The sequence below is a fragment of the Pituophis catenifer genome, unplaced genomic scaffold (genome assembly GCF_029215685.1).
Source record: "Pituophis catenifer annectens isolate HBS135680 unplaced genomic scaffold, rPitCat1.0.hap2 SCAF_4, whole genome shotgun sequence".
NCBI classification, from domain to species: Eukaryota; Metazoa; Chordata; class Lepidosauria; order Squamata; family Colubridae; genus Pituophis; species Pituophis catenifer.
In genome coordinates, this window is record NW_027256884.1 from 41,259,562 (window position 1) to 41,285,580 (window position 26,019).

The following is a 26,019-nucleotide window of genomic DNA, read 5'->3' on the forward strand; positions in this document are numbered from 1 at the left end:
ATTAAATTACTGCTGCCAGGAGTCAGGATTTTCTGGCTCATAAAAAATTGGTATATATTTTTATATCAAGGTTCTAAACGTCTGAGCTGCTATTTGGAGACTAAGGAGGTCACAATTATCTCCAGGCCCATAATGAGTTTTGAGAGCACTCTGTTCTGCCTATGGAAGACTGATAATTTACTTAAATATAAAACTGGAACAATTGAAAATTTAGTACGGGTTGTTCAGGTAAGGTGAAAAGCAAACATGAGTGACTGTCTATATTATTACCATTTCATCACTGCACAAAGTATGCAGCAATGGTAGAAGAAAGTTTTGAGTGTTTCCACTTCATTGGGTAGAAATAAACCTATATTTAATTTCCTAGAGATATTTGTCAGGAAAATAACTTATGGCAATAGTCACAGTTCTTGCCACTTATGCAATTTATGCAATTCTATTTTTGTTGGCAAGAAAACTTTTTATAAATGTACTTGCACACTAGATTACTCACACTGTACTTGGAGCCATTTTGGAATAGAATAGCATAATACCAGGACTAAATTGATTGCTGACAATAGGTGTGAAACTCATTTGTCGTTTTCTGCACACTACTCATACCTTACTGTTTAAACCTATAGCTTTGAAGTGACACAAAATTTTGAAAATTAGTAATTCAAAAGGAGGAATGTTGATTTCTTATTTTTAGTTATTGGAGTATAACATGAAGGATTCATGGCAATTGCATAAAATTAACTGTTCTTTCAACTAAAATGGAGAAAGACCTTCAGGAAAGACAATGGATTTCATAGATACACTGCTAGGACACTTGTCCTTAGTCTCCTCATGACTACACATGGATACTTACTGTAGTTTTAGGTGCAGAATACTATAATCAATAAATATATGCAGAATACCATAATCAATAAATAAGCCAACGAACGTGCTTCTTCTTTTTTTAAATCTTCACTTATAGTTAAGCATACTTATTCAAGTGTTTTTCAGATATTTGCCTTATTTTCTTTAATTGTGTTCACATACATATATGTGAACATGTTTATTTATAAATAAATTCCAGACAGTATACAAAAGGAAGTATCCATGGGTGTATTTACTGTCTGAATATAATGAAAGTACTTCTGCAACAATGCCCAAGCAGCCAGGCCTTTTCTACTTATCAAGTTGTCTAGATACTTGCTTTTAACCAGTAAAGCAGAGGTGGGGAAGCATGACTCCCTTTTATGACTTGTGGACTTCAACTCTCAGAATGGGCATTAGTCTTACCTTGAATGCCACTTTTCATTGAAGCTGTGGCATCGTCCAGACATGGGTTGCTTCAGTCGGATCTGCTGTTGGCTGAGTCATAGTTTTTTGACCATGCTCCTTGCTCCTCCCTTTCAGGCTTAGTTTCAGCGAAGAAGGGCCACAAGAAAGATCTCATCACAACCAACACAGTTAGAGATAGGAACCGGTCCAATACGGCAACTGGAAAATAAACTCCTTGGACATTAGAAAAACCCAGGTACAGGCCCTGAGACAGAGGGAGGGGCTGGACGATGCCACAGCTTCAATGAAAACTGGCATTCAAGGTAAGATTAATGCCCATTTTCCATTGATGGCTGTGGCATCGTCCAGACATGGGACATACCAAAGTTTTGGCAGTCCTAAGGGCGGGATGCCAAAGGGCCTGGAGAGACCCTGGTTTGATGCACCTGTTGTAATACCCTCCTGCCAAATGACTCTTCAGCCAAAGCGAAAACATCTAATTTATAATGGCGAATAAATGGTGAGGGAGTGGACGAGGTGGCCGCCCTGCAGACCTCCTCAAGAGAGGCCTGAGTTTCCCAAGCTGCTGAGATAGCTGCACTCCATGTGGAATGAGCAGTGATGTGCCTGGGAACGGGAAGCGCCTGGGCTTGATATGCCGAGGTGATGAAAGCTCTGATCCAGCAACCAATTGTCACAGAGGAGACCTTATACCCTAAGGAATTTGGTAAAAATGAAACAAATAAGGCCACAGATTTTCTGAAAGGGGCATTCTTTTAATGTAGATTTTGAGAACCCTCCACACATCTAAAGTGTGCCACCTCCGCTCCAAGGCATGAGAAGGCCTTGGACAAAAATTAGGAAGAACAACCTCCTGAGCCCTGTGAAAAAGGGAATTTACTTTAGGTATAAAGGAAAGATCCAGGCGTAAAACAACAGTGTCTGGCCTGAAAACACATAGATCTTCCCCAACAGAAAAGGCTACCAGCTCAGATATGCATCGAGCTGACATTATGGCCACTAGAAAGGCTACTTTGAGAGTGAGTAAACGGAGGTGGCAGTTCAGAGAGGCTCAAAGGGAACTCCAGTTAATGCCTTAAGTACTTTGGGCAAATCCCAAGTGGGGTATCTATGAATTGAAGAGGGCCGTAAGCAGGGGTGAAATGCTCGTGGTTCGGACTGGATCACCTGATCTGGTAGCGATGGCGGTGGGTGGTTCGGAGAACCGGTAGTAAAAATCCCTGCGCCCCTCCCACCATGCCCAGCTGAGCCGCACAATCATCAGAGGCTTTTTTTTTTTTTTACTTTTAAAAGCATTTTTTCTACAACGTCTTCCGACAAAAAAATGCTTTTAAAAGTAAAAAAAAAACCCTGACGATCATGCAGCTCAGCTGGGATGGTCAGATGCTTTTCAAAGCATTTTTTTCTGCAACCTCTTGGCTGCGCACTGAAGACCCTGTTGTTCCACCAGGCAGGGCTGTCAATATAATTTTAAATTGGGGTATTTTAATTTTTAGCGTTTTAAATTGGCCAAATCTATTTAATTATTTTAATTTTTAATTATTGTTGTGTCTTGTGTTTTTAAATTGGCTGTACACCGCCCTGAGTCCTTCGGGAGAAGGGCGGTATAGAAATAAAATTATTATTATTATTATTATTATTATTATTATTATTATTATTATTATTATTATTATTATTAAAAAAATGCTTTGAAAAGTCTCTGACGATCTCAGCTGAGTTGTCTGATCGGCAGAGGCTTTTCAAAGCATTAGAAAAAATGCTTTGAAAAGTTAAAAAAAAAAGTTGGCCACGCCGACCTAGTCACATTACCCCCCCCCAAGAACCTGTAGTAACAAATTTTACATTTCACCCCTGGCCGTAAGAGACTGGCTCCTCTTAGAAATTTTTTAATAACTGGATGATGAGTAAGTGGCACCCCAGAGGCACCGGACAATGCCGTAGATATGGCAGCCACGTGTCTCCTAAGGGTACTGTGGACCAGGCCGTGGTCTAAGACATCCTGCAGGAACTCAAGTATCTGAGGAGCGGAGGTTGAAAGAGGGTCGACCTGGCGGGATTTGCACCACCTATAAAAGGTTAGCCAGGTGGCATTGTAGAGCCTGACAGTGGACCTATGTCTGCAAGCTGGCACGGTGTGGATAACCCTATCCAAATACATGTCCCATTTTAGAAGGACCCTTTCAAATGCCAGGCAGTCAGTTGGAGCCACTGAGGTTCCAGATGAATTAGGACTCCCGGGTGCAGGATGACCTGATCTGATGGAATCTTCCAAGGTTGCGATATGGAGAGACTGACAAGGTCCGCAAACCATGGGCGACGTGTCCAATGTGGAGCCACGAGGATAATCTCCGCCCTGTCAGTGATGACTTTCCGAATCAGGACCTGGATAAGGGGTAGTGGAGGAAAGGCATAGTGAAGACCTGGTGGCCATTTGAGTCAGAGAGCATTGACCCCTTCCGCCCCTGGTGTCAGGAACCTTGAGAATAACTGAGGAAGTTGATTGTTCAGGTTCATTGTGAATAGGTCTATGGTCGGAGTTCCAAACCTGTTGCATATCTGTTGGAATATGTCTGGATGGATCTGCCACTCGGCATTGTCCACCTGAGTCCTGCTGAGAAAATCAGCTTGTGTGTTCTCCGTCCCTGCTATGTGGTCTGCCCAAATGGATAGGAGATGTTGCTCAGCCCACTTGCAAAGTTGAAGGTATTCCTCCATGAATCTCCGCGAACAAGTCCCCCCTTGACGATTGACATGTGCCTTTACGGCAATGTTGACTGTCAATATCAGGACATGCCTGTTTTGTACAGTCCTTTGAAAATGTCTGAGGGCTAGGCGAATGGCCTTCAACTCTAGCCTATTGATAGGGTTGGTTAGATCGTTTTCTGACCAACAGCCTTGCACTACCTGTGATTCGAGATGGGCTCCCCAGCCGGACAGGCTGGCGTCTGTAGTGAGAACGAGTCTGTCATGATCCGCGAAGAGACATCCCTTGTCTAGAGAAGGTGATGTCCACCAATGTAGCGATCACCTGACAGAGAGGGGAACTCTGACCATGGCCATGGTGTGAGCCTGAAGCCTTCATTGGAAGGGAAGCAAGAACCACTGTACCTGTCGAGCGTGAAGGCACGCCCAGGGGACGATCTGAACACATGAAACCATCTTGCCAGGTGTTTGGACAAAGTGGCCAAGGGAACTGACGGATTCTTGTGAATTTGGGTCACCAATTCCCGTATGTCGGACCTCCGTTCCAAGGACAGGAAGGTTGCTCCCTGTCTGGAATCGATGATGGCGCCAAGATGGACAATTCTGGTGTTTGGAACCAACTGGCTTTTCTTGTAGTTGACCAGGAAACCGTGGTCGTTCAAGGTCCGAATTGTGACGTCCAGATCTTTTAAGGCTTGGTCGTAAGAATGAGCCTGAATTAGAATGTCGTCCAGGTATGCCTGGAATCTGACTAGTTTCAGCCGTAGGTGGGCTGTCACAACCGCCAGGACCTTTGTGAAACATCTTGGGGCCAAAGCCAATCCAAAGGGCAGAGCCATGTATTGTAGATGTTTGCCTGCATAGCTGAAGCGCAGGTATTTCCGATGTGCTAGCAGAATAGGAATGTGAAGATAAGCCTCCATGAGATCTATAGAAACTAGAAAATTGTTGGGATGAATCCCTTGAAGGATAGAGATTAGTGAGCACATTTTGAATCTGCGGTAGACTATGTATGAATTGAGGGATTTTAAATCTAGAATCGCTCTCCACCCCACCCCTCTGAACGCTTCGGAACCATGAACAGAATGGAGTAATAGCCCTGTTTCCACTGACCTTGAGAAACTTCCTTTATAGTGTGAATTTGAAGGAGGTGTTGAACAGCTTGTTCCATCAGCTGTCGTCTGGTCGTGTTGTGTGAAGGAGAGCACTGAAGGAAGCAGTTCGGAGGTTGGGAGAAAAATTCTAGAGGAAGGCCAAATTTTACTACCGAGAGGACCCAAAGATCTGGTGTTGAGCTTTTCCACCTGTCCGCAAATAGGGCCAGGTGGCCTCCAATTGGAAGAGTGGGCGGTAAGTCATTTACGACCATGGGATTGACGAGAGCAGATCCACGGAAGGACCGCTTAGACTGCAGGAAGGGTCTGGTCCTGTCCTGAAAGGACTGACGTTACGATGGTTGGTTCGACCCCTGAAGGATAACTCAAGGGGAGGGGCTTCCCTGGGAATAGGTATGAAAGGACATTCTCCTGAAGAATGGGGAGGGCCTTCCATCAGCACATCTGGTCATTGAAGACATAATTTTTCGCTTGTCACGTGTTTCAATGAGAAGCGGCTCAAGTGACTCACCGAACAGTTTCTCTGCTGAATATGGAACTGCAACCAAACGCCATTTTGCCTTAAGATCTGCTGGCCGTTGGCTGTAGCCACAAAATAGTGGTTCTATTGAAAAAGGAGGCTGAGGAGACCGCTTGAATTGCCCATGCTGCAGCTTGATGATTCTTTTTAAAGAGAATATCAAATTTCTTATCCTCTGGTCATAGACCTTCAGATGTATCCCCTGCCACATATGAAGATGAAGAGGAAAGAGCTGCTACAGAACTGTCCACTGGGGAAACCTGCAATAGTTGGGCAAACCTAGGTTCTACAGCATAATATTTTTTATCTGTACCATGTGCAGATGATAGGGTTACAGGGCTGGACCATTGTTTTTTAACAACATCTTTGAACTGTTGTGGTGTTGGAATAAAACACTGTTCAGGAGGAGGTTCAGAAAAAAAGGCCCTGGGGTTGTCCCTGTTGAGCTTCCTGAGATTTCTTGAAGTAATCATCCTCTTTCAATGCAGCAGTGATTCGTGCCTTATGCAATAAGGACTTGAATCTATTTGGGGGAAATAAACCTGTAAAGGCAGGCGTGTCTGGAATTACCCCTTCATCATCTGATAAATCAGAATGAGGTTCTTCATCAAAAACAAAAGCCTCACTTGCTCTGGAAGCTGCAGGAGAATGAGAGCCAGTAAGGCTGGCTGAAGGAGAATCTCTGATAGGGGCGGAGCATTCTGAAATTACTGAGCCAGAACAGTGACCCTGTAAGGCAGTGGCCATGCGAGAGGTAATGGCTTGATCAATAAGGATTTGTAATCCTTCTGGTAAACTTTTAAATGGATCCTCTGGGGATCTTTCTGGTAAAGGAGAGTCCCTTGCAGAAGCTGTTGTTGCAAAAATTCTCCCAGATTCAGGAGTTGTAGGAGTAATCAATTGGCATGCAAATGGATTTTGAATTGTGCCTCGTTCTTCATGAAGAACTCCTCCCTCCCCTTCTGATGACCAAACCTGGTTAACTGCAGGAATAGGGAGGGAAGGAGTGGTGGGAAGATTAGGAACCTCTTTTTCAGGCACATTTGCAACAGCTTTGGATATCTGCTTCTCGACAGATTTGTGCCTTCTTTCCAAATCCTTCTCCTCTGCTTTAGAAATGTGCTTGCTTTTGCAAGTGGCTTTCTTTCCCATGGCCTTGCTGGCTCCCTCCCCTTGGGAAGAGCGATCCACCATCTTGAATTTATACTCCCTGTGACCAAGATGGAGAAGGTTACTCCTTGCTCTCTCTGGAGAAGAAATAGTTTCACCTTTGCCACGTGGAGGAATAAATGGTGGCGGCTATGTCGGAGAAGACTGATGTCAGCCAGCACACACGTAAACAGCACGTATTCTGCTCAAAAGTGACTGTCCAGGTGGCCCTGGAGTCGGTCACTATCTAGCGCCCCTAGCCACGATTCCAAGAACCGATGGCTGGAATATGCCACAGGGAGAGAGCAAGGAGTAACCTTGCGACTCTCCACTAGAAAAAACCTCGTTGGTGGTATGAGGAATCGAGGAAAATGCTTACAAACCTCTCTTCCAGGCTCGTTGGTGGCAAAGCGGCAAAATTATACTGTTTAAAATGCTGCGGCGCTTCAAAGGGTCACCCTATAGCTGATCGTTGGTGTTTCAAAACGCTGAGGGCGGCAGCGGCCGAAATAAGCGATTCTGGAGCTGCTGCCAGGAATCGCTGTTTAAATTGGTGGTATAGTGTTGTGAGCCCTGTGCGCCGTTTCGTTGGTGGTATAGGGCTCCAATCTCACCAAAAAGTAAAAAAACGGCCGTGCGAAGGGAGCAGCCCAAAATGGCAGCCGTCAGGAGCGAAGAAGAGGCCTGGTAGACCAGGACGTTCTGAAAAAGGTTGGGTAGACCGGTAGGCTCAGTTAAATAAATAGCCTAGTGGACCGGTACCCTTGAAAAAATAAAGAGAAAAAAATATAATTAAAAAGTCAAAAAACTGAAAATAAAGTAAGGGAAGAGAGCCAGATCTGCAAGAGATGTTTCTCTCAGGCTGACTGAGTCAAAACTGAGCCTCAAAGGGAGGAGCAAGGGGCGTGGTCAAAAAAACTATGACTCAGCCAACAGCAGATCTGACTGAAGCAACCCATGTCTGGACGATGCCACAGCCATCAATGGAAAATTCCTGAGGGAGCCATAAAAGGGACATAGTTCCCCACTCCTGCAGCAAAGGTAAAATAGCTTAAAAAGAAACTTGTTCTCTTCTCTGGAATGAATCCCTCCTAACTTCATACCATACTGAGCCTTCATGCTATACTGAATTAATTTGACAGAGACCTTCTTGAAAAACAGCATTATCAGGTAAGTATGTATGATATGATTGTGAGTGCTGCTGGTTTTTCTAAGACAGGGTGGGGAACCTTGACTTGTGGACTTCAACTCCCGGCATACTGGCTCAGAAATTCTGGGAGTTGAAGTCCACAAGTCACAAAAATCATTTTGCTTGAACTCATTTATCATTGCTACAGTTATTAAAGAATTGCTTCCTTAAATCACAAGACAGATTTTACTGTATGTATGGTTGTTTTTAGTAAATAAATTGGTCACTTAATATAATACTTTGAAATACTTTGAAATGTTTTTGGGTTATTTTTATGTATATGTTCTTTAGTTTCATGGTGATGACAGCACATATAAAATTATTATGTTTGCTTGTTCTATAACTAAGTTTTCTTAAATACATTTTAAAAAATGTTTGCTCTTATCATCTTTCTTGATATGCAGACATTTCTCCTTATTGACATGCTCAATCATTCTCCTCTACCACTAGAGCATATAATATACCTAGATTTTTTTCTCATCTTTTGCCTTTTCTCCCTCCCTATTTGTCTTTGATCTTGCCTCTAATCCTATTTAAATCCCCATCTTCTACATAAGCTATTTTAAACCCTGCATATTATTTTTCACACTATCATTAACTTCTACAGCTTTGTAATCTTAAAGCTCTATGCATCATTCTTCTCTGTTCTGCTTCTGCTGCCAAGTGCAAACGAACAAAGTTGGCTAGTTGTTCTTCCAGTTTATTTTCTTTCTTTCCTACTACAACTGCACATTTTTGCCAGTATAAAAGACTGTTTACATAAGTCAATTTCTTCAAATCCTGGGTACAGTCATTTTCAGATTCATTCTTTAATCTTACCTGAATCATGTTATTTTTAAAGGTACAGGATTATGATAAGCCTATTTGCTTTGATGAGTTTTGGGAAATGAATAGATTAAAATCTATCAAATTGTAAAAATGAAAAATTGGTCTTCCCCCAGCTAAAAATTGTTAATCTATGACTCCATATAGCTTCATCAAAGTCATGACTGACAAAGAGAGAGATACGGCAAAAAGCTGGGGCCGGCCACTTGAAGGAATGGCAAGACTGATGATTGATACCTCCAGCCTTAGTATTCATCTCTAAACCAGATCACTAGAACTTCACTAGACTTGGGCTCTGACTAGTGCTATTGAATGCCAGGGTCAAATAGAGTAAGACTGTCCTCATCCATGATTTGATTGTGGATAAGAAGCAGTCTGGCATGTGTAACTGAGACCTGGATGAGAACCTAGATAGGATGCAGGAAATGGACCTGGCAGCGGAATAGTATCTCTTTAGAAATCTATACATTTCCCACAGTGATCTTATTTAACTGTAACTATTTGAATTCAATTGACTTGGGGTTTTTTGCCCAATTCTGTCCTTAATTTTCAGAGTCTGGCTTTAGAATTGTGTTGAGTTTTCAAAGATTCAAAACTATTAACATTTCAAAGACATAAAGAAAGCTTTTGAAGGCTGAAGAATTTCTGCAGGGACATACTCAGGGCATAAATCTTTTTGATGCAAAATCTCCTATGCTTCAGAATTTATTATGTTCTTATAGTGAGTGTGCAATAACAAATACTAAGGCACAAGGTAGGTTCAGGATATAATTATTAATTAGACCTCAAATCCCTTATGTATATGGGCAGGAATCATTGTACTATTTGGCAAAATGAAATTTAGTCTATGGACAGCCAGTTTGGTGTAGTGGTTAAAACATCAGTCTAGAAACTGGGAGAAGGTTCTAGTACTGCCCTAGGCCCAAAGCTAAATGGGTGACCTTGGAATAGTCACTTTCTCTCAGTGGTAGGAAAGAGACAATGGTAAACCATTTCTGAAATCTTGCCGAGAAATCTGCAGAGACTTGTCCAGCCAGTCTTGAAGAATCAGACACAACTGGAGCAGGAAAAAAAAAATCTCTATCACAGTAAAATGCAAAAATGGAAACAGATGAGACTAATAATAACTCTTTATAGAATAAATTACTGAAATTAAGGATTGCTCTTAGTAAGTGCAGATGCAATGTTTTATTATATAATCATAGTGTAAACCATGAGCGGGAAATTGAACAGACTTTGCTTTTACAAAAGGAGCTACCTAATTGCTTGCCCATCCTAAAGAATCTGGAGTCAGATTCTTATGAGGCAGTGCTGCTTCTTGTTTTCCTCCTTGAAAGGAAACACATAATTTCAAAAATATAAAGGATATGAATTACAATACTTCTTTTGAAGTAAATGATGGATTTTTGTAACAGGGCAAAGAGAGCTATCCATTAGAAGAGTTTTTATTCTGGAATGAATGAATATAGGTATATTATTCCTTTGTATGTGCACATGCAGTTTCAAAGATATGCAGTAAAGAAAAAGCTGCACACCTAAATTACACATTAATTTAACTATCATTGTCTTCTTTTCATCATTTACTATCATTTGGTCAGCTAAACCAAAGCTCTGCAAAATGTAATGAGAACACTATTTCAGCTTCTGAAAGCAAGGAAATAAGTATTTGCATGAGTTGAAGATTTACAACACAGTTCAAAAACTACTCCCACATTCAGGAACAAAATACCTAAAATTGTGTGTTCTAAATGTATTTGTTCCATTAATTTTTTGTAAGTCAAGAAAACTAAAGTGATAGATACAGAGGAAAAGGAGAAGAATGATCCAATTCTTCCATTTAGAACAACATCCCTAAATGAAATCAATGTATTTTGCAATTAAAGAACACTATGTCTAATCTTAGCATTTTCTGGATGTGCTGTTTTTAACTTTCAGAATGCTGAGCCATTGCTGCAAATTACAGGAAGTGAAGTAGATACAGTACATTAGGAAGGCACCAACTGTGGGATCCTCAGTGAAGCATACTTGTACACAGCTATTGAAGTTCCAAATGAACTGTGAAGTTCCTATTATCAAAACTGGGCTTAGACTAATATTTCCTAGAAAGCCATCTTTATTTCCCCCTGGGTCTACAGAATAAACCTCTTCTGGATCTATAGAAACATTTTAAACAAAGTGTGATTTTATTGTGATTCAAAGAAAAAAAGCAAAAGAGCGCTGGAGATTAAGGTACCCCTGGGTGTAGTCTAAAAACAATGTCTATACTTCAGCCAACAGATCATGACCCTGGCTGGTTGTTTCATTCCATTAAGGTTTAATGCTACTTTCCACAATACGTTTTTGCCCCAGTGTTTTAGAACTATTATTCATCATATGCGACTTCAAATAATAACTAGAATAAGTGATAAATTTTCTGCAATAGCTTTACCAGCATGAACTGAACTGTAACATTATGTGACCTAAGCTGTTGAACTATGAAAATACTAATCAGTACAGTAAATCAAGGAGGAAAGATAATATGTAACTCATGCACAATATGTTTTCACAATGGGATGTTATAAATCATGAACAAATTTACACATCCCAAATGTACATTTATAGATACTTATACCAATTTGTAAAGTATTCTCATTCCACGCTGACACTAGACTTAACCCTTAACTTTTATTATCAGTCTTCTGACATATATGTGAAGAACGATGGAAAGATTCTTGTACTGCTAAGGAATAAAGAACTAAGAGTATACATAGGATATTTTCTAGCCATGCAAAGCAGATTTAATACACAAATAACACTACTAATAATGAAGGAATAGCACTTTTTATGCAGAAAATACTATTTTACCATTAGTTTCCTGCAAATTGATGTAATTGATTAAACTTTGGTTGTCATTTGTTTTTTTAAAAAACATAAATTACAAAAATTGGTCAGTTTATGTTTCAAGAGATAAGATATGGTATTATTACCAAATTTAAAGAGAATTCTCTTCCCCACACACACAAAAATTAAAATACATTTTTCATGTATACAAATGCAACTAGTCTAAATGAGAAGGATGCCAATGGGGATTATTAATCTAATAATTCAAACTCAAAAAAGAAACATAGAGGTATGGAAATGGGAAAATGTCTGTGGACATCAAAGCTGGAAAAAAAAACCTTGAATTTTACATTTAATACAATTACTATAATTTTATGTACTATAGAAAAAGATTAATTTTTATTCATAAATAGTGAAGCTTGCATTCAATTGGCTTATTTCACTAATTTGCTTATAATGAGAAAGTACCTTTAGATCATTTATCCTTAATGACTAATATATCTACGAGACCGCCTTCTGCCACCAGTAGCCTCTCAGTACACAGACCAGTACACTCCCATAGAGAGGGTCTTCTCAGGGTGCCATCGGTCAAACAATGTCGACTGGCGGATCCCAGGGGGAGAGCCTTCTCTGTGGAGGCACCTGCCATCTGGAACAAGCTCCCCCCGGAGGATCCCGGATTTGTGCACTTTCCGCCGTGCCCTCAAAACATTCTTATTCCAGCAGGCTGGTCTGGCCTAACCTCCCTTTTAATTGATTTTAAATTTGTCTTATAAATTGGGATGATTTTAAATTTGTTTTGGGCCAAAGTATTTAATGTATTTTTAAATGGTTTTTTAACGTTTGTACTATGTATATTTTATCTTTTGGCTGTCCACCGCCCTGAGTCCTTCGGGAGTAGGGCGGTATATTAATTAATTAATTAAATAAATAATTAATTAAATAAATAAATATCAGGGAGTTTGATTAAATCACCAATAATCAATAATTATAACTGTAGTTGTTATGGTGTCTTCTTTTACAGCAATGAGATTAACAAGACCAAGCAAAGATGTAGAAAGATGACACATGCAAGAGAGAGAGAGAACAAATTAACTCCATAATCAACATGTAGCAAAATGTTGAGCTCTAGGCAGACAGATGAATAGAGAGGTTTAAGTGTAACAAATTAAAACTAATACTTCCAGAATTACTGTCAAATGGCAAATATGTTCAAGAAATCTGGTCTAATGCAGAATATAACTGATAAAGAGAAACTGACGACAAGAGGAGAAGTGCAAAATGACATTTCAAAGCTTCTCCCATCCCAAATTTGTTTAAAAGTCCTATAGGCACACACCGCATGCAAACATAAAATAAATAAATCTGGACTATTTACTTTATATATAACGTTATAAATATTTTTGAATATTTTATTTTTTTCTGAAGCCTGCTTATATAACATTTTTATTTCTTTGATCTTTTCTGCAGCCTTCCTCCTGCAAATCTTCTCTATGCAAACTCCCATTTCTTTTTAGTATATTTTAATCTGAAGGTAGCTATAGAACGACTGGCCCTCTTTATTCTGCTAATAAATACTCTTCAGTGGGTGGGAGGGATTAATAATATTAGGACAAAAAACTGCATACCTGCTTTGTAAATCATTAAGATGTAATTCACCTACATAATGGGTGGCTGATGACAGGGTGACAATCCGAGCATTGTGGCTATGTGTTCCTGATTGCTTCAGTGTATCCAAGAGGAGATTTGTCAACAAGAAATGTCCCAAGTAGTTAACACCAAGATGCTCTTCAAACCCATCTTCTGTCTTCTTTTCGGGTACCAGCATCACTGCAGCTGAAGAGTTGAACAATAAAGTGAACTTTGGTGGGTACATGCCTGATTTTGTTTCACATAACCAAGTAAAATGTAAGACAATCCCTGTATTCTTTCCCTATGGCATCCAATGTACCGTATTTTTTGGAGTATAAGATACACCTTTTCCCCCCCAAAAGGGGGTGAAAATTTAGGTGCATCTTATACACTGAATGTAGCCCCGCCCACCCACTGGCCCCCACCCTTTGGCCTCTGCCTCGCAGCAGTTACCTCCTTGCAAGCAAACAGCAAGAAAAAACAGCTCCTTTCAGCTTCAGCACAGCCTAATTAGCACAAGTTGATTGGATCGGCCTCCTGACTCTCAGCTGATTTGCTCTCAGCTGTTTTGTGCAGGGCTCTGCTGCTTGCTGCAAAGAGGTAAATTGCTGGAGCAGATTTTTTTTTCCTTGTGCTAATCAAGCTATGCTGAAAACGAAAATGAAAGTAAAGCAGGCTGTTGGCTGTTTGCTGCAAAGAGGCAAAATTGCTCAGAGGCAGAGGGAGATTTCTTTTTCTTCTTTTCCTCACCAAAAAAGGTAGGTGCCTTTATACTCCGGTGCGTCTTATACTCCGAAAAATACGGTATCTCACAGAAAGTCCATAAACAGGACATCCATAAATCAGCAGCATCTCCTTTTCAACTATCACAGTATCACAATTAAAATAAGGCATACTATGTGACATAAAATTTAAAATAGAAGGTTAAAGTATGTACAAATTAAACAGATCTTGCCCAGAAACTAGCAACATTGTGTTCTGTCATCCATTAAGTCAAGTGTACACTATTGGGGCAACAAAGAGCAGGTATACATGCACTGTTGTTGTCTGCATGTCACCACAATCGCAAAGAGCAGAAGCAACTGGATAGCCCCATTTGTTCAGAGTATCTCTGGATCTTGTTGTATTATGTGCAGTCTATTCAATGATTTCCTTACTTCCCAGCTTTTTTCCCAGTACAGATTCATCAGGGGTATAAAAAGTAAATTTCTACATATAGAAAATAACTGACCAAGACTATCTCCACAGAAAAACAAACAAAAGCTAAAGCTAACAAACCAACAGAGAAATGGTGGATTTGTTTTATGCAGGAGGAAGGCAATTAAGAAAAATATTTCTCTAAAAATTCATGACTGAATTTGCAGCAGTTTTATTCTTATATGTGTATATTTGTTTGTGGTGAGAGAACTCTCAAGATTAGACCTCTAAGGTGACCTGATTATTTTGTTCTGGAAGTAACTCAAATGCTAACACCTAGCATTTTTATAAATTAAGCAATTAAAAATTCAAGTGCCAAATATGGAAATTAATTTAAAGATGTAGCAGAAATATTCATTATTTTTATTCTTTGAAAACGCAGGATATTTAGAGAGAAACTTAGTGGCTGTAATGGAATGTGTGGGTGACCTTGGGGAATAATAAATAAATAAATAAATAAATAAATAAATAAATAAATAAATAAATAAATAAATAATTTTATTTCTATACCGCCGTTCTCCTGAAGGACACAGCCTATTAAAAGCACAAAGACAGACATCAATTAAAAATAATTAAAATTATTAAATAATTTTGGCTCAGATTTTAAACCCCAAAAATTTAAAACACCCAATTTAAAATCATTACATTGATAGCCCAGCTTGGCGGAACAGCAGGGTCTTGAGGGCACAGCGAAATACACGGAGGTCGGATATCTTACACATTTCTGGGGGCAGTTCATTCCACAGGGCAGGGTCTCCCACAGAGAAGGCCCTCCCCCTGGGTGTTGTCAGCCGACATAACTTGGCCGATGGCACCCTGAGGAGACCCTCTCTGTGGGAGCGAACTGGCCAGTGTGGGAGGCTATTGGTGGCAGAAATTGGTCTCGAAGGTACCCGGGTCCTATGCTATGGAGCGCTTTAAAGGTGGTGACCAACACCTTGAATCACACCCGGAAGACCACTGGGAGCCAGAATGAGAAGAAGACATGCTGTCTAGGAAACAATCAGACAAGAGAGGCAGAAATCCCCAGTAGTTTAAGAGCTGGAAGGGGGGGGGGACTAAGAGAGGACTTAACCTAATAAATCAGGCAATTAAAAGTGATGTGGGAATTTGTACTTTCAGACCTGCAAGTTCCTATTAATGTAACCTTACAGTTACATTAGTTTATCTAGTTGTGTGTCTTGTCTGGTTTACCTGGGAGAGCTGACAGTAGCCCAGTTGTTTAAATCAGGCTTCTCAGTATGGTTTGTGGGGGAGGGGGGGGAACCCAAAACATCCTCAAATTGTTGGGAATATCTGGAAATTGCTTTTAATGTATTGCAGTTGTACAACAAGTCTGTACGGTAGTTTAATTCCATTGAGTAATGTGTTTTCAATCACAATATGAGAGGATACACCCAGTGAAGCTGGAATCTGAGAGCAATATATAAATGTCACAGATGAGCTTTTCATAACACACAGGCTGACAATGCCCAGAACAGGAGGGTTATGCAAGATACATTCTAATATGCACGATGCAGGCACTGAAGCAATACAGCATTTAACTTCTTAAAGGCAACCTTATTCTATACGCTTGATCAGCAGCTAAAACCAGTGGTGGGTTGCTACCGGTTCACCCCGGATTGGGTGAACTGGTAGCGGTGGCAGCGGGAGGCTCCGCCCACCTACCTGGACATCTCTGTGCATGCGCAGAAGCATCGCCTGCACGTGCGAGCGAGCGCTCACCAGCGAACCGGTAGTAACGGGATTTGAAACCCACTACTGGCTAAAACTATCTAAGGTATGATTCCTGGCCATGATTGGCCATACGTTCAGTTGAGTCATGTATTTTCTTTCCCAAGCTTTCAGTTTGCAAGGCAGATTATAGTTTTGGAACTAGTGGATATCCTTCAGATATCAATTTCTCAGACATATTTTGTTTACTTTTTATATACTTCCCTTGGTTGCCCTGATTGACAATCAGATTTTTCAATGTTACACTGCTGAAACCCAGGTCTATCAGATTTTAGACCTGAGATCTGGTAGTCATTATGTAGTCCGTAATGATGGTGTGTGATTAATTATGACAGAATCGTTTATCAATATTCCGCCTTGGAGATTCACTTGTGAATTACAGATGAAAATAAACAAGTATAATGTTGTATTCTGGCCTGATCTTTATCACCGAGCCTCACAAGCAGAAGCACCAAGTTTCTGCTGCCCGCAGTCTTGACTGATGTTCAATTGACCTTTATACCCATGAACTAATCTTACAGTGAGGACTGCAAATGTCCATCTTACACTTGAAGCTTTATTGGTCATAAATTAGCTTATGCATAGATTATTGCATTAGGATTCCTGATTCCTTTTTCCAATTCTATTTGGACTGTTTTGGATATTATATTATCCATGTTATTCCTATGATTCATAATATCATGAACTCTTTACTGGCTTCCTATCTGTCAAGCCCCACACAGGTGGGTCAGATCAAGGATGCAAGATTACACATTTCTTGAATGCCCCTTTGGTAATAAATACAGAATCTTGGAAACTACAATTTAATTAATAGTGAAAGTGAAGTCTCTTTGAATAACTTGAAAAGCTTCTTCTCAGCTTTCTTGATATGAATTGTCATTTCTAAGATAAAGTACCAATGGATTTCCCTTTTATTGGTTGTCTACATGTAGTCTTCTTTCCACTGTTTTCCACAACCTCTCACAGTATCTGAACTAAGCTATGTTCAAACTTGTCTTTGGAATCTTCCATTTGCCAAAGTTCAGATATGGGTCTACTCTTTTTCTTTCTACGCTCATGTTCATCCATCATGTTCTTCTGGTTGATCATCTTTCTGTTTCTTCTTCCAGGGCATTGGTTTCCAGATCTAGATTAAGGGATCAGGACCTTGACTCAATTTCAATTTTTTATTTATTGATTAGCCCTTTGGGCCATATCAAGTGCAGAATTACAAAGACAAATCATTACAAAGGTTTGGTAAAACAAATTAAGTTAGATTGGAATAACTCGCAATTAAAATACAATTAGAATAAAATACAATCTAAAATAAAATTGGGATAAAATACAATAATTTAAAGTACCATTTAAATATAATTAAAATTATATTATAATGTCGCCCCTGCATCTACCCAATCAGTGTTAACTGCTATTAAAATTACATTGTTAGATCAAGTGATCATTCTTACAATCTACCGCATTTTCCTGCACCAACTTTGTCCTCCTTCCCATCAACTTTACCACAAATTTAGCAATCCATTTTACCAACTGCAAGTTGGAACCTAACTCATGATTCTGGAATAAGATCCATCCTTCTCTTTACTTCTGTGAAATTATAATGTCCATTATTTCTCCAAGTTGTATGGAGCTAGTCTAATTTTCAAGTTACTATTTGTTTTATATTAATTATGGATATACATGCATTCTGCAGTATTACAGAGCATTAGTTTAAAACTGCATGATCATTATTTAATTGTAAATATTAGTTTTACTGATTGGATAAATTAATTTTATAGAATAAAATTTTATACCAGGGATTTCCCCCCCTGAACTGTATTGTTCCTTGGTAAAAGTGCATAATAAAGAAATATTATGAGTGTTTTTGTTTTGATTTTTTTCTGCCATATTTTTCCATAGCAGATGGAAAAGAGATGCCAAGTACTAAATTTCAGTAATAGCACAAGAAAGCTTTTTGCTAGTAAATGCCAGAACTATGAAACTTGAGGTTGATCAGCCAAAAAACTGCAATGCAGATAATGAAACAAGTAAGGGTAGTAAGTTTGAGGATTCAGAAATAACAGGCTCAGATCAAGTTGTTTATTTATTGTAGCAAAGTTATATAGCTGAAGATATCTGATCATGTCCTTTAGCTCATCAACAGCCTAGAGCCAGGTGTGTAGCATTTTCTAGGCCTTTAAGGTCTCAGTTCAAAGTATTTGGGTTCTTTAGCTATCTTTTTATATATTTTTACAAGAGGGGGAGTATAAACATTATCTGGAGGTGATTTGGTGACATTCTTTATCTGTGGCCTGGTCACAATACAGATAGTTGACCTACTGCCAGAGGTGTTTTTAAGACATTATCTTGTGCTCCAACACACAACCTCCAAAAATTATCTTATGACTTTATCTTGTAAATAACATGGAAACCCAGGCAGTTGACCCTCTGCCAAAGATAAGCTTACATGGCACATTATTTCCATCATATCCTTGTTTTCCTTCCCTTCTACAAGTGTCAAATTAGGAAGCTGATGTTTTTCTCATTATCTTAATTATTACAAACAGAATATACATAAAAGGCTCAAATTGAAAGTGATTACATACGAATTACAGCAGCTTGTTAATTAACTCTTCTAACTATTTGCATGGGATGTGGAGGAATTTACAATATAATGCTGCTATTTGCACAGTTTTCTACGTAAAGTCCAAGTATAGGATAATATTTTAATCTAAATTTTTCAAATGAGAAAAGGTGCACTATATCACTATATCGCTTCATCAATTCTTATGCAGTGATATTACTACATGAAAAAAACCCAGTGATTTTTAGTACCACTATTTGATATGATCTGTAAAATGTAATTAGAGTGTTGTTTTGTTTCTTGCAACTGCCTTTAATTTTTTTTCCTGCCTGCTGGTTTAACCTAGGTGAGATAACCTTTTTGAGGAAAAAAAAGCAGATATATAATGATCCCATAGAGCACTGAGAACCATTCTACATCTTACAGCTGCAAAATACTTACAAACATATTTTTACTTATTGAAGGGCATCTGTTGCTTCTAGAGCTGGTGACTATATCTGGTTGTCTTGGATATGACAACACACGCCCAATTGATTTTTAAAACAGTATTAATGGAGTTAGAGGGAAGACAGAAAAAGTGAGTTTCAAACCTTTCATCTTTTCAAATCACCCTTCTTTTGAATTTAAATGAAAATTTCTCTGACCAAAGAACTTTCCTCTCCCAAGGCCTGTTTATTTGTTTTTGTAAGATTATTCTAATTAGATTTTAGAAGAAAAAAATGAGTATACTGGTATTGACTGATTATAATAGAACTGATATGCTAATTGGCACACAAAGCAGATGAGATGAACATTACCATGAATCACATGATTGGATATTAGCTGACGTTGACATCCATGGTTTCATACAAATAATGAGTAAGACAAAGGTCTACAGTTTGTTTGTATGACTAGCACTAACCTACATTACAATTAAACATTTACTATTCCCTTTGCCTAAATGGAGGACCAAGATCATCCCAGCTATTACCAAAGTTGCTACCAGTACTATTGTAAATTAATGCTGCAAGAATCTTGGTTATTGCCACAAGGTAAAAAGAAAAAAGAAAATGTGTAAGTAAATGGAAAAATGCCAGGTCAAATTGCATACAGTCTAACACCTGATACCTTAAGACATGGCTGTCAAACCCAAGGCCCGTGGGCCGGATCCGGCCCGCAGGATGCTTAGATCTGGCCTGCAGGCCCACCCTGGAAACAGCAAAGGACCAGCCCGCAGTGCCTCTGCCAGCGAAAACAGAGCTTGCAAGGAGTCTCCAGAGCTCCGTTTTCTCTGGCAGAGGGTTGCAGCAGGCCACTGCAGCTGAAAATAGAGCTCGGGAGCCTGTTTTCGCTGGCAGAGCACTCGGGCCACCACAGGCAACCCCAATACGAGTGATGTAGAGTTGGCCATGCCCACTCTGGCCATGCCCACCCCGGCCCCCCAAGGTCAAACACATGCCTTTAAAAATGTTTCCCAGATTAAACACCAAGGAAATGTTCTTTCAATTACTTCGCCTCATTAAGATTTGCCACACTTTTGTCTTCTGCTTACAGACACAGCATTTGCCACACTTTTGTCTTCTGCTTACTCGTAGATCCTAAAAGAATAAACTTCTACAACAAAAGCTGTTTTTAAAGTAACAATAATTGTGAAATATTTGTTACCAAACCCACCGTCATTATTTTTTCTTGGATACCTCTAGGTTAGGAAAACCATTGCAGTAACACTATTCCTATTTACAAAACGGATCTTTAGAGGTTGAATTAGAATTTTAAATTTTCTAAAAAATTGGACAGTATTCAGAGACCATGTTCTTCAAGCAAGTACAAACCAGTAAAATTCCAATAGTTGTTGATCCTTTCCTCATCTAGCATATAGTCATGTGGAGAGGAAGTTTTAGTCCAAAACATTTTGAAGGTGCCATGTTTAAAAATTCTGTTATTCTGTTAACAGATTGATTTAGAACCAGGAATGCCATCATACAGTATGTGGGTTTTACTTTTAAAATCCTTGTTTTGATAGAACTGCCATTTATGTGCAATTTGCTAATTTAGCTTAGTGAGTTTGATTTCAAAAGACTTTGATTAATATGACATTAACAGAGAAAGTAAGGCAGCAGCAAAAATGTTTATGAATAATATGTATAGTGTACATCAAGACAGACTTTATTTAGACATTATTCTTCTGCCATTAGAGTATATGCAAGCAGAAATCAAGATTCTGAGGCAATTCATATAATTATACATTTAATTCTGGCAGCCTATAGACTATTGATTAAATTATGTATTTTAAATGATTTATTTATTTGTTACATATGTTCTGTAGCATTCAATCATAATTACCCTAAGTGCTGTAGCACACCATGGAGAACATACAATAAATTATAATACTTTGTTTATTGAAATACAGTTAATTTAATTTAAATATCTTTAAATTAATTATAATAACAACACAGAAGCTATAAAAGTAAGCAGACAGATTTAGGACTTCCCACACTTTTATTTCTGTGTTCAATGAACATTTTTTAACCCACATTGTTGAAAACTTTGTAAGTACTTGGAGGAGGGTGCAGTTCTTCTTGATGAGAAGGCATTCAAAGGGTGGAAGCAGCTGCCTATAGTGCCCATTTCTGAGTCCTCTCTCATTGTACTTCGCACAGGCAGATTCTATTTGACAAGGCAGTCTTGAAGATAACCAAGTTCCAAGCTATGTAGGACTTTATACGTAATCATCAGTACTTTGAACTGCACCAGAAACAAACCCTCAAATAATTCAATTCCACAATACTGATATCGTCAGACAATACAGGTTGTCTGTGTTAACACATGGGCTGGGCATTCTGCATTGGTTTCAGCCTCTGGCTGGTTCTCAAGGGCAGTCCCTTATAAAACACATTATGATAGTCTGTTCCTGAAGAGACAAGGACATGAATGATTGTAGTCAGTGCTTTGTTTTTCAGGAATGGTTACAACTGGGCAAAGGCCCTTCCAGAAAGTTTCCACCTGTTGTTCCAGCAGAAGCTGAGAGTCCAAGAGTTCTATTAGATTCTATACCAGTTCTTTTGGGGCAAAACAACTCCATCTAAAACTAAAAAATGGCATTATCCAGAACCACTTAGCTTCTGAAATTACAGCCATTCCATTTTGCTAGGGTGAGTCTCAGCTTGATTCATGAATTTCACATTTCTTGAACGCTCAAATGCAGAGATGTATAACATCACTGTATTATGATACTGAAGACCAAAATGTTGGAGAACCCCCCCCCCAGTGACTTCATGGAGATATTTAATAAAATGAGGAGATGCTGAGCCTTCCCTTCATACATACTATCTGGAACCATCTACTTAGGAAAGAATATAATCATCTAAAAATGGTACACCCAATTTCCAATCCTCAGACATGATCTAGAAGGATACATGGTTGATGGGATCATGGACTGCTGAAAGATCTAGCAGAACTAGTTATTCTTCCCCCACTGAAGCCCAAAGTAGATAAGGCATTATGGATTTAAGATGTATCTTTAGAGAAAGCAGAGCAAAAAGAAACCCATAGTAATACATAAATATCAATGGCAATAAATATTCTATTGCCAATGTGCCAAACATTCAGCAATATGTTAACTTAATTCATATAAAAATATGGTTGTGCCTTTTTAGAGAAAATAAATTATTGCCTGGCAGAACAGAAAAATATATCAATTCTCCAAAGGAAAGAGACATCATATGTACTAAAAATGCCTAGTTTAAGAATATTTTGTAGTCTACCTTATAAAATAATTATCCTATAGATATTCTATGGAACTTTCCTATAATTCTCAGACAACAGCCACCCTGTCCCCCCAAAAAAGAATTACTCTTTATCTCAGTAAAACTGTTCTCTATCTCTTCACAGACTTAGAACCAAACTAGCATGCTTGGTGACATCTGGGCACACCCTATATCTTTAAATCTCAAAAACAAGGGATAGAAATTACAATCAATGCATAAGCTAATACGAAACTAAAAATAACACTCTACTTAAGTGCTTCTCTATCTAATATAATTACTGAAGCCAATATAAACCAGGAAGAATAAGCTTTTTAATTTGGATATTGTGGGTGCATTACTTTAAATCAGTTCTATATTCATTTAACTGTATTCAGTTTTGCAAATAATACAGTCTAATTTCTAAAGGAGCAAAGCAGAGAAACAAAGCTTATTTTTAATAATATAATAATGATTATATAAATACAAAGACAAGACAAGACGAATACAAACTAAGGAAAATATAAAAAGTAAAGAAAAAGAGAAGTGCACAAAGGTAGAAAAAAAGAAAGGAAAGAAAGAAAAGGGATCTATAAAAGATGACTTCTCCTCCTCCCAAGTATAAACAATTTCAGTAACTTAAATAGTACTTCATTTTTTTTTAAAAGGCTCTTATTTCCAGATCTCATTCCTTATTAATAATGAAATTGTAAAAACTCATCATTCAGATTCAATCAGCAAAAGACTACTAAGAATTACCAGGAATAGCAATATGTATATTTTAACCTAACACTTTCACTAAGAAATAAAGCCCTCCCCCCCAAAAAAAAAACCCTTCTCTCTTCACTTATAAACAGATTTTTAATGTCTTGTCATTCAGTCCTGGGTCAAAAAGGTATCCCACTAATAGCTACTAGAATTCAAACATATATTTTAGCCATGGTCAAATACATTGACTTCTATTTACGTTTAAAAACTTTATGTTTAATCCTCTCAAGTAATGTCCCACAAGTTGATTCCTTATAAATTTGTCTTTATCTCCTTTCAGGATCAACTTCACTAGTTTTACACACCACTTGTAAATCCAACATAGGGAAGCTTTGCAGATCATTATTTTGATTTATTATTTGTATGTCCCCTTTATTTTTATGATATTAGCTGGTCTCCAATGCAAATTCATTGTTACATCCTTTTCCATATTACTCCTGTAATCTGACATTTAAAAAAAAAAAAATCATTTTCAAATCCAGACTTAAATCAGCCTGAGTCTCTGTTTCATTCAGTAAGATCTGTTTTTTTCTATATTCTACGTTAAATCCATTTTTTTGGTATCTAAACAAAGTTCCCAAACAGCCTTAATTTGCTCTATTGTCAAATAGAATAGCTCCATTGTATTAATGGGTCTCGTTTCCTTTAATTGTAATCTTTAATTCTCTCTGTTTCCCTCTAGTCAACTTTCAAGCGCCTTTATTGTCATATATTTTCCAATCAGCAAAACTTTCCCATGGATGTTTTTGTACAGTTAATTTCAGAATTTTCATATATTCTTCGTTTCTTTCCTCCAAGGTAGAAGGACATTTTTATGGTAGGATGGAACTTGACTTAATATCCAGAAAATCATTAATAAGCAACTTCAAAATATAATTAGGAGAGGAAATGGGAGAACCCTGTGTCCAGGGAGTTGCAGGGAGCCGATCTGTTAATCTGCTCCTTTTTTTTGTTGTGATCATTTATCTTTAGTCTGCCATTACTTTCCAAAGTCTGTTGAAACCAAGCTTATTTTTTTTAAGTAATGTGTCATAAAAAATACCCATAAATAATACAAATAATACTATAAATTATAGTATTATTTGTGAGATTAACTGTAGAGAATTGAATGAGTAGAGTTAAAGTTAAAATTAATTTTATTCTTATTCATGGTTTTCTAAAATTCAGAAATAATTGATAAATTGGTCCAGGCTTTTCCAAAAAGCATCAATCTAAAAAACAACTTACTACCAGAATTAAAATCAAGAGATACATTTGAACAAACTAAAAGCTTAAGTATTAGTGTATGTAGGTGCAACAAAGTAAGAAAAAATGAAATCAAGTTTTACTAGCAGAAGAGTTACTTCTAATCAGAACAAATTATATTTCATTATAGACCAATTATTTACATTATTAGAAAACAAATATAAAGCAATTAATCTGTAGACTTCAATCAATGAGACAAAGGGTATTTTATGACTGATTATATGGCAGAATTCAATCTGGGTCAGTCATTGGGACCAGAGGTTGAATCTTCCAAGCTTTGGGATTCATGTTGGGAGTTTATCCTCAGCCCATCCTTATTGATTATATGATATAAATAAATATTTGTGTCAATAATTTAATAAACAGAACAATAATAATTACCAGCAGCATTAAGAACAGATATGGAAGCATATAAATCTAGAAACTTAAATTATGCAGGCACAGTAGAGCCCTCTTTACATACAGATATGTTTAAGGATTCACAGAAACAACTTCTTAATTTAATAGTTGTTTGACTGATTTATCCCTATTAATGACAAGCCTCATGACATAATCCCCACTACCTCTAATCAAGTTCTTGCAAAACACTTGCACAAATTAAATATCAAGTTTTGCCAGTTGTCTAAATCTGACACACATTCATTAAAATTTGTCTCCTTTTCTTTAGTTCTTTCTCTTGTTAAGGAGAATAATTGGTGATGACAAAAGGGAAGGAGTCAAGCATTCCCTTTTCTTCATCTGCTATATAAATGGTACATAAAGACACTATCACTTTCCAAAATCCCCAAAAAGTGGGTAGGAATTGCCAGTGAGGGCAGTTGTAAAACTGGAATTTGAGAAGGCAAGGAAGTTGTTCAAAATGTAGCAAAGGACAACATATAAACATTTAAACAAAATCTCTAAGGCCCAGGTAGAAAATCTAGAAAGTATTAATTCAAAGTCTTAGAAACTCCACCTTAATGAACTCATTAATAAGTGAAGGTCAAAGTTTTGTTTTATCCTTTTGTTAATCTTAACGGTAGTAGTAACAGCTTTAGACAGCAAAAAACAAGATTACATGAGGAGTAATAGGAGTAATGCCTATGTCCATTTGTTTATTAAAGCAGGAAGAAAGAAAATCAATAAAAGTGAAGGGCTTTTCATTTTAAAAAGCAGATCGTGCAATATTATTTTGTTTACATTACTATTTTAAAAACAGCATAAAGTTGGTTCTTGAAGCAAAATGCAAGCCTGAAAATGCATAGAGGTACTCAGTTAACGACAATTCAAAATTATGACAGACCTCTCCAGAACTAATTATAACCTGGTTTTGAAATTCCAGTGGCCACTCGCCTAAGCTCATGTGATCATATTTTGGGTGCCTGGAAACAGGCCCTCATTTACAACTGTTTGCAGGGTCCTACTTTCATGTGTTCCTGATTTATGACCTACTTTCATGTGATCCTGATTTTAGCCAGAAACCAGTGTTTAGATCCAGTTTCCAGCAAAAAATACCCATCAGGTACAATGGATTTGCTTAATAACTGTTATGGTCATTTAACAACTTGCGCAAAAAAGTGTGTAAAACCAGGCAAGGC

General features: G+C 38.0%; 1 protein-coding gene across 1 annotated transcript in view; it reads right to left on the minus strand.

Annotated features, from left to right (window-relative positions):
* Nucleotides 1–26,019, minus strand: part of DHRSX (dehydrogenase/reductase X-linked) — a 104,259-nt gene that overhangs the window by 25,257 nt on the left and 52,983 nt on the right. The window contains exon 5 of the mRNA XM_070943588.1: nt 13,216–13,423. Within this exon, the coding sequence (XP_070799689.1) occupies nt 13,216–13,423 (208 nt within the window). The remainder of the gene's footprint in view (nt 1–13,215; nt 13,424–26,019) is intronic.